The following is a 10,106-nucleotide window of genomic DNA, read 5'->3' as shown; positions in this document are numbered from 1 at the left end:
GGCGGTGCTCCTCTCGTCTTGAAAAGCTTTGACTTACGCCAATATCTTACTTTATATTCACTCCTTACGTAGTCTGCACGCATCCCCAGAATTTATTTTATCAAATCATATCAGAGGGGATGCGTGCAGCCTACTCTATACGCCAATACGCCAAAAGTAATTACTTACTGCCTCACGCAGAATATACCATATTCGGCATGCTTTTCACTAATTCCAGCCTGGCCGCCCAACCGCCCACCTAGTCCCACCCCTCGGCGGGCGGAATTCTCTGAAAAACGGCGCGTAAATTTTAAAAGATCAGAGGACGGCTTTCGCAGTGTGCAGTCGGGTTCATTCATTAAATACTCCAATATTCTATAATATGGAGATTATAAGACGGTAATCGTATGGGATCTTTGCTATGTATTACGTCTGTATATGTCGTTGAATCATATTATTGATTCGATATATAACATATTGCAGATGAATCCGACTGTACAATCAGATAAAAATCATAAAAAATAAGAACGATTTGCAAGCAACATCCGGAACAGCATAAAAAGTTCAAGTTAAAGTCATGGTCATTCATATAACCCTCGATATTGGATGTAAACAATCTGGTCAACTCTGGACTAGAAAAGTTACTCCAGAAGTTGAGGATGGGTAAGAATAATTTTCTTGTGACAATTTTTCAAATTTTCTGCATAACTTTTGAACATGTTAAAGCTCAAAATTCAAGTTAGCCTTTCTTCTTTCTGATGGTGCAAAATTCAGATTTATAATATTTTTAGTTTTCTCACAATCTTATAATCAGCTTGGGAATATCGTGTGTTTTGTTTTTGATAAAAATCAGAACGGTGTCAATTGAACAAGTTAAGTTCGAACGAAAATCATGATCGAACCAATTGAGTGTATAATTGAAGGTGATAGAATAATTGCGATTCAATTGTTAAACACAATCAAATCCAGTCAGGACCTCTTTGGTCTTTTTTAACATTAGTTCGGATAGAATAAAAACATACCTGATCAACACAATCAAACCTTCTGTCTTGCGTTTACTCTTTCCTTCCCAACAACTTTCGTTTTTGCTTATGTAGGTTTTAAAATCCACAAGTAATGAACCTCTAATAGCTTTATCTGAATAAATCTGGTTGAAAACCTTCTGTCAGGTTTCATTCCGTATGTTTTTTATCCATGTGGTGAACCGGTTTCCCCGATTTCCAGATAATTAAAAATTGGAACTTTCCCGTGGGCGCGATTGGGCGTATCGCCCGCCATCGCAGAATATTTTTCGTTAAAATTTACCGTATCCTAACGCTAATATAATCTAGATTGGAAACAAATATTAAATTTGATTCTTTTTTTGTTCGTATTTCTAAATTTCAAGATAAAAAGAACTATCTACGAATTATTTTCTTTAACGGGCGTTGAATCGACATTGACATATTTAATGATGTCATAATCAATGCCGTGCATATTTTGTCAGCACCGTGCATATTTTGTCAACATCCTTTTCATTGGATAAATACCACTAAAATATACAAGATAAGTAAACATAAATTTATGGCCCGTGAGCACGGCTAAGCTAAGCGCACCTCTCTTATTCATTATCTAAGAATTGGCCCGCGAGCACGGCTTAGCTAAGCGCACCTCTCTTATTCATTATCTAAGAATTAAAGCGGGCAAAGATTACCGCGCGGGCTGATAGCGGACGAAGGTTTTTTGAAGATATTTTCAGTTATAATTCAAGGTAGAACAAACTAAACATAGAAAGGGGGTATTTTTTAGTGCTCTATACGACTATCGGTATTTTTTTTGAATTCTATGTTTAGATTTTTCTACCCAGCCCCGTTGCTATGTACGTGCGCCCTGTTGCTAAGACCTTTGCTCGAAATCAAAAGCGAAACCAAAATAATTTAGCGCACACTGTCGTTTGCGTAATATTGATAAAGTGAAATGAGGTCCTTACTGATCAAATCTCAATCATCGAATCTCAATCGAATGGCCAATACCGGGGTAATATTTGATTGTGTTTGATTGCGTTCGCTGAATTACGGTCATATAAGTGAGATTCGATAATGTTCGATAAGATTGAGTGCAATTAGTCAGCCTGTGGCCGGTCGCCAATACGCCATTGGAAAAATCAGAAGAGGGAGCGTGTTAGTACCGTCAACTGCTCTAACTTGGGCAGTTTAGTCACACTAGCGTCCCGCCGAAATGCGTATCAAAGATTAATGCTGCGAAAGCGCTACATCGTTTACCTGACTCTCAAGCAAAAAAATGCGTCGCAAAACTTCGAAAGGGATTTTCATGAAGGAATAACCCGGCGCTTTTTAATGAAATTAATATTCTCAAAAACTATGAGAAATTGCCTAAAATTTGAGCCATAGATGAACAAGTTTGAGCCCAGCCAACCTTGAGAACTAATTTGAAGATCAACTTCGCAGAAAAAGATCTACGGGGGAGATGGAATCCACCTAGATCCGCGCACTGCCGGATAGGTTATTTCCCGGAAATTTAAAAATCGAAGCGCTGTCTCCAGATAACAGAGCCATAGCCGGGTGGTGGTGTCTTTTTTTCCTTTAAAAGTCTAAAAAGTCAAGTTGGTATTGATGGGGCGGGTCCCCCTTTTTTTAGAAAAAAAGAGTTATTCTCAGTTGGTATTGATACCAAAATAGGGGGTGGGTACCCCTTTTTTTAAATAATATGATTCAGAAAGTTGGTATCCATATCAGAATGACAGCAAAACTTTCCTAATTTTTGCCCTTATAGCTAGAAAATACCCCGGGGTACATATCAGTCTAAACAGGTTTCAATTGGATTTGTTTTAGCTTTTGAGTATAATGACTGTAAATGAGTAATAAGTATAAATGACTTTGAAGTTTAAGTTTATTTTGGACTTTTTCGATATTTTCAAGTTTTATTTTTTGATCAAGCCTGAAGCAAAAACATTTTTTCTGTGTTAGCATTTGGTAATGATTAAATCTATTCTGTTCTAAAATTATGTACTAATAACAGCTTCTCCTAGTTTTTGCACATCAATTATATTCAGATAATATTGATTTTGCTAGCTTCATTGGGTTTGTTTTTATTATATTGTCAGTTTTCAGTCATTTTCTATTTTAGCATATGACATTTTTTGTGTTGTGTTGAAGAAAGAGTATTTCAAAAATAAATAGAGTTTTTTTGAAGTTTCTCTTAGTACCAGGGCTGCAAATAAGCGTCGGTCATCGGTCAATGTCCGACTGAAAAAGCTATTTGACCGACTGAAAATCTTTTGTGTCGGTCATGATGTCCGAATGAAAAAAGGAATAAACCATTAACTGGAGAGTTGAAAATAAATCTCTTACACCCCTGTCTCTTACTTAGCCTATTCTTTTAATACTCCCTCCCTTTGTAGCTTTCAGGGTGTTTCTAAGTTAACTTTTATCGACTTGCTTTCTTCGTTACTTTCTTTGTTTCTAAGATCACTTTTATCAACCCGCTTTCTTTGTAACTCTTTTAAGGGTGTTTCTAAATTACTTTTGTCAACTTGCTTTCTTCGTAACCTTCTTTGTTTCTTTAAGATCACTTTTATCAATTTGCTTTCTCTGTAACTTTCAAGGGTGCATCAAAGTTAACTTTTATCAACTCGCTTTCTTCGTAACTTTCAAGAGTGTTTCAAAGTTAAACTTTTATCGACTCGCTTTCTTCGTAACTTTCAAGAGTTTTTTTAAGACCATTTTCATCAACTTGCTTACTTCATGACTTTCATAAGTGTTTCTAAGTTAACTTTTATCAACTCGCTTCCTTTGTAGCTTTCAGGGTGTTTCTAAGTTAAATTTTATCAACTTGCTTTCTTCGTAACTTCCAAGGGTGTTTCTAAGATCACTTTTATCGAATCAATTTCTCTGTTATATACAGTAACAAACTGTTCAAAGGTAACTTTTATTTTTCCTACTCGCTTTCTCCATAACTTTAAAAAAAAATATATATACACTGAATGACCGATAGGATTTTGAGTTTGACCGACAGGATTTCATTTCTGTCGGACATGATGTCCAATTGACTAAAAATATTTATTTGCAGCCCTGTAGTACCCTGTTTGTGTGGGAGGGGGTGGGTCCCCTTTAAACAGCTTTAAACTCAAATTTGTCAGATTGGTATTGGTACTAAATTAGGGGGTGGGTCCCATGATATTTTGTCAAATTCAAAAAGTCATGTTGGTATCGATACCAATGATTTTCAAGCTGGTATCGATACCAAAATAAGGGGGTGGGTCCCACTTTTTCTGAAAATTATGATTTTCAAGTTGGTATCGATACCAATTTTGGGGTGGTGGTGTTAACTTAGCTCAAAAGGTTAAAAGTCAGGTTTTTGGGCTATCGGTTGGTATTATAAATGTCGACCCCCCCCCCTGCTGTCTCATGAATTGAATGACAAATTTTGGTTGGTTGATTTTGGCTGCTGCACTTTTTATTTTGTTTCAAACTTTCAAGTTTTAATTAATTGTCTTGCAAACTTGATTCAGGTAACTCATCCTTGTTGTTGCAAATACATCCTGTAGATGACTGATGTTGTTTTTTTCTGAAAGCTTGATTTCCTAATGTGACTAACTGCTTGGGGACCATTGGTCGAAACATGGGACTGTATCTGGCCTGTATTTTCACTTACTGTTAAATCTCTTTGACAACAAATTTGTTTTGATAACTCCACCAAGTTTATCAATCACACTTTCTGTCATAACATGTCACAATAACTTTCACTGATAGTGCGCCCTTTTAAACTTTTTTGATTTTATTCAAAGTGACCGGACGCCGCTTGGAGAATTAGAGAATGCCTGCCCCCTAACCGCATATCGTCTGATGGGATTATCAAATAACGAGTGTGTAACTTGCTGCGTGAGTGACGTCAAATACTCCATTGTTTTGCCACTAATTTGGTCTTCTTCGTTCTAGACATTCGCGTGTGTTGCACTACAGATTTTTTTCATATTTCGATTTCAAAGGCTACTCACTGCGAATTTTTTAATATGCCGTTCTTTAACTCAAATCAAATGACTTTGGAGGTTCGGTGAAATGGTGGCCAAATTGCCGTCCCATGCTTTGTCAGCTAGTCCCAAGTTAGAGCAATTAACTGACATTAAAATTGAACATAATCGAAGCAATGGAAGGGCAAATCCTTGGTGGTATTTGATTGCGTTCGACAATCAAATGGGAATTATTTGATTGCATTCTACAATCAAATGGCAATTATTCGATTGCGTTCAATTGATTCAGCATTCGTTTCGTTCAATTGACACCGTCTGGTAAAAATAAGCTCTCACATTCATTTTACGCCCCCTGACAGCTGACAATTAGGCCAGACTAGACTTACCTCTTTTCTCTTTTCTATTCCAACAATAAATGCTTACATAGTTGACATACAATACACATTGACAGAAGTATTCCTCGTGCAATGTTTATATTGAAATCTGCAATAAAAACGAAAGCTGTTTCTTCTTCTCAGTGGCTTCCGTAGTTTGCTCCATCGGCAAAAATATATTAAAGTTATAAGGTTAACGACTTTGCGCTAATGGCTTTTCAGCGCCTTGGTTTCGACGAGCAGTCTTATAACTTTATTTGTTTCAATTTTTGATTCTAAGGGTTGAATTTTTTCTTTAGTTCTCAAACAAAAACAGGAATTTGATGCAAGCATTGTTTTTTCAAAGAATCCCTCAACATCCCTTTTATTTGATTCAATCCGTGGTCTTAAGGTGTAGACATTTCTCATCTTCAATCCTCAGAAAAAAATGGAAATTTTATGTGAGAGTTAGATTGTCAACAAACACAGTAAAAAATCATTGAATAAAAGAAGAGCTTAAAAATCTTGAATATTTTTATTTTGAAGAATTGGTGCAAAAAAGTGAAACATTGAAAAGTTTCATTTTTATTGCTTTAAAAATCAAAATGGGGGATTCGGAAAATGTTTTTTTTTTGCACAAACCCCTGTAACTATGGGTGAGCACCCCATTGCTAAGATGTTGGCTTTAAAATCGAAAATGAAACCACTAAAAATGAAAGTAAAATTGGCCCGCATTCCAAATCTTATAATCTTGATATAGGAGTTTTAGTCTATACTACCATTTGATTGGGCTGTTCCATTAAAAAACCATACGGGGGTGGACGAACCTTTTCAAGCCAAAAAAAAATATCAAAAATGTGTGGATACCTCATGGAAAATGGGAAAATTTGCAAAAATGCCCTTGTTGGAAAAATCCTTTTGATGAGGGTGGACAAACTCAAATCAGTCTTTTACCCCCTGGAAATTTTAGAATAACTTTTAACCCCCTTTGAAAAATGAAAAAAACCCCCCCTGGAAATATTTATCGGAATGCCTTCTTGAAATGTTCGTCCACCCCCTGTATGGATTTAAAATGGAATGGCCCATTAATGGTATCATAGTATGAACCCCCCCTTTTTTAAGGGGGGGGGGATCCGAGTTTTCAAGGAAGGCTTTATAGGGGGGATGGGCAATTTTCCAGTTAAAATGGGGGGTTTGAGCTTATAGGGGGGGATCAAATAAAAATGGGGGGGATAGTAACTTTTTGGTTAAAAAATAACTAGTTTACTGTTTATTTGCTAGTGTTGTCAAGTTCATTGACTATTGGTACGAATTCACACTGAAAAATATATTTCATTCATCAAAATTCTTCCCCAATACTGGGAGTACAAATTATATGCTGCGCAGGGTTCAGACAGACCCTGGAAAACCTGGAAAACCTGGAAATATGATAAATTTTCAGAAAAATCAGGGAAACTCAGGGAAACCCAGGGAAAAAATTTTTTTTCCCAGACTGCTCAGGGAAACTCAGGGAATTTTATTTTTTGAAGAATGAATGGAAAAAACAGATTTAAAAGTTTTTTTAGTTTTAAAGTGTTTATTCATATGCAGTATTTGTAGCTTTAATTTTTACCTTAGGTTTACCATTTGATTTGTGTGCCTTTTGTTTAAAGATACATCTCTTTTGACTCTGCTTAGTTTTTATGGTTTGCTTGATACTCAGGGAAAAAATAGGGAAAAAATAGCTAAAATGAGGAATTTCTCAGGGAAAAAACCATTGAAAATTGATTAAATTCAGGGAAACTCAGGGAATTTTATTTTCGAAGGTCTGTCTGAACCCTGGCTGGGGGCTCGGACCCCTGTAAATGGTGCGGGATCAAAAAATTTTAAAAATAGGGGGATACCTTTATAGGGGGGATGAAATATTAATGGGGGGGTTCAGACCTCTCTGCACACTATGGGTATACTTTTTCAAATGAAGTATATAATTGGGTGTGTGTCACACTTTTTTATCACATTAAACTGGATCTTGACATAATTCCGCACATGTAAATGGGCATGAGGTCTTGTGGGTCTTACATCCTCTAAAAATCTATTTTTAAGATAAAATAATATGTTTCTGTCTATGAAATTGCCTTTTCTTTTATAGCATTGCCCTTTAGAGCTACAATCAGTGCCATAATATATTGGCACTTTTGGTTAATTTATCATTTTTCGAAAATTGAAGTTCGAGCGAGAATGTCAATTTCAGGCCTTCAACTTAATTTTATCAAGTATTTCGATCTGGGAGGGATTTATTGGTTTCTAGGCTATATTTCAAGCCCTACTGGACCATTTTTTAACTTTTGGATCCTCAGATCCTAAGGTCCTAAGTCTCATGTTAAAACTCCGAGTTGAAACTCTACCCTTCCAACCTACTTTAGAGCACTTACAAATCGATTGTGGTTTCAAAACACCCCGGTGAATTTCCCTTTTGTGCCAAGTATTTTGTCACTGATTGTAGATCAGATCATTTCCAGATCTAGCTCAGACAGGTGGGCGCAATTCTTTGAAGCTTTTGTTTTAGTGTTATTCAGACGAATGTGTTAAATCTCCCCTCTAATTTTTTCTCTCCATTCAAATATATTGCATTCGAGGGGGCTTGGCTCACTTCTCTGCCTCTTAGCGGCCTTGTGGTTTAATTTATGGCTACAAGTTTTGCCTTCCATGCAGGAGATCGGAGATTGAATCCTCGCCTGGCACTTACCTTTGACAAAATTCTGTCTTTTCAAGTTTACTAAAATGCACGTTCAGTTTATTTGTAATGAACAGAGGGGGAGTCGGTACTAAGTTGTGGGGGCCAGTGCCGGGTGGTGGTCTGATAAGGTAAATAAAAAACAACTTAGTACATATGGTACTAAGTGGTGGTCTTAATTGAAAAAAAACTTTTTGCAGCTTTGTATCAAGGGACTAAATGGTGGTCTCAATACCAAATATGAGGCATCAAGTTAATATCTGGAGTCTGCTAAATGACGTGCCCTACGTGCCCATGGCCCTCATTTTTTTGACGTGCCTTCGTGCCTTACGTGCCTTCGTGCTCGCGTGCCTTACGTGCCTACGTGCTCGCGTGCCCTCCGAAATTTTACGTGCCCGACGTGCCTACGTGCTTACGTGCTTACGTGCCCAAAGTTTTGACGTGCCCTCAAGTTTTGACGTGCCCTCAAATTTTAACGTGTCCTTGAATTTTGACGTGCCCTCAAGTTTTGACGTGCTCTCAAATTTTGACGTGCCCTCAAATTTTGACGTGCCCTCGAATTTTGACGTGCCATCAAATTTTGACGTGCCCTCAAATTTTGACGTGCCATCAAATTTTGACGTGCCCTCAAGTTTTGACGTGCCCTCGAATTTTGACGTGCCCTCGAATTTCGACGTGCCCTCCAATTACAAGCCTTGATGATTCATTATCAGAAGACATTTCGTCTCCTATGAATTCTTCTGTGAAGTTAAACTGTTCCTCATTTTGCACACAAAAATCGCAAAAAGTCGACACAAAAGAGTAAAAATCAAAAATCACCGTATTTACTCATCATCATATTGAGTACACCACACGCTTCACAGCTTTTAATAAGGTTGTCCTTGAATATACAGTATTCGCGAAAGCCATCGTTTTCGAGTGTTGCTTTTTTACACATAAGAATATCGTTGATTTACTATTTTCTTTTTAATTAAAAGTGCAGACACAGACAATTTGTATAAGAAAATTTGGTGTTTAAAGAAACACAAACTTTTCTTTTTGGTCAGCGGATTTAAGATTTTCAGCGTCACTGACTTTATGATGTTTTACTTAAAATGTTCTCCTTAAAGTGGAGACAACATACGATCTTGCCAAAATGGAAACACCATTTTTAATACAAATTTCCAAATAAATTGGCATCGAATTAAAAAAGTTTTTATATAGGGAAATAAAAAACTATGAGACTGTCTTTGTGCAAAATTTCAAGTTGTATTTCAATGTGATGCTTAAGATTAAGATTTGAAGGGATTTCTAATGCCATACCTCTATTAAAATCTTAAAAAATTCCTTCCTTTTTCAAAAAGTTCTTATAATTAACACTATATCCCCTACAGTATATGGCCCCCAAAACGGCGATCAAATTTGAAATTTCTCTCAAATCTAGAGGAAAAGAGATTTTACACAAACATATTTGTGTTTTTCCTTAAATTTACGACCCAATGGATGTAAAATTTATGATTTTTATGAAATATTTCAAGATTTTCGATATTGCAAAGTCAAAACTGAAAATTTAGAAATTTTCAAAATGACAATTTTGATTTAACAACGTCTTAATCAAGTTTTTGAAAACAAATCTCTTTTTAAATTGAAAATAGTTCCATTCATGTATGGAATAAGCTGTGAAAATTTTAGAAAAAAAGCTTAACTGAAACTCAAAATATTAAGCTTTAAAGATATTTTCCTCCAATATTTTGCAAAAAAATGACAGAATTTGCCGTTTTTGCTGATTCAGCGAAAAATTTTATATATAATGTTAATTTTTTGTTAATAAACTATTAACTCAAGCTGATAGGAATAGAATTTCAAGATTTTTTGCTTTTTCTCATATTTAGAATTTTCGGTTTTGTCAATGCTGATTCTGGTTGACCATCAAGATGCTATATCTTTTACCCAGCCTCTATAGTCACAGATGTATTTGCATTTTCTGAACGGCATTAGGTGTAGAAAGTTTCCTATACCCCGTTTTTTAATAACTTATTTTCAATATCCAAGAAGCTAGAGTGAGTTATATGCAATTTTTATCTAATTTTGGTGTTAAAATAGTTCCTTTAGA

At 36.0% G+C, this 10,106-nt stretch overlaps 1 protein-coding gene across 1 annotated transcript in view; it reads left to right on the top strand.

The window, feature by feature from the left end:
• Positions 1-460: 460 nt before the first annotated feature.
• LOC136824624 (TBC1 domain family member 31-like) overlaps positions 461-10,106 on the top strand; it is a 35,260-nt gene continuing 25,614 nt past the window's right edge. The window contains exon 1 of the mRNA XM_067080614.1: positions 461-642. Coding sequence (XP_066936715.1) covers positions 557-642 — 86 coding nt within the window. The 5' untranslated portion in view covers positions 461-556. The remainder of the gene's footprint in view (positions 643-10,106) is intronic.

This window comes from Clytia hemisphaerica, unplaced genomic scaffold, assembly GCF_902728285.1.
Source record: "Clytia hemisphaerica strain Z4C2 unplaced genomic scaffold, Clytia hemisphaerica genome assembly, whole genome shotgun sequence".
NCBI lineage: Eukaryota > Metazoa > Cnidaria > Hydrozoa > Leptothecata > Clytiidae > Clytia > Clytia hemisphaerica.
Note: the sequence above shows the minus strand (reverse complement) of the source record. Positions and strands in the feature narration are given on the sequence as shown.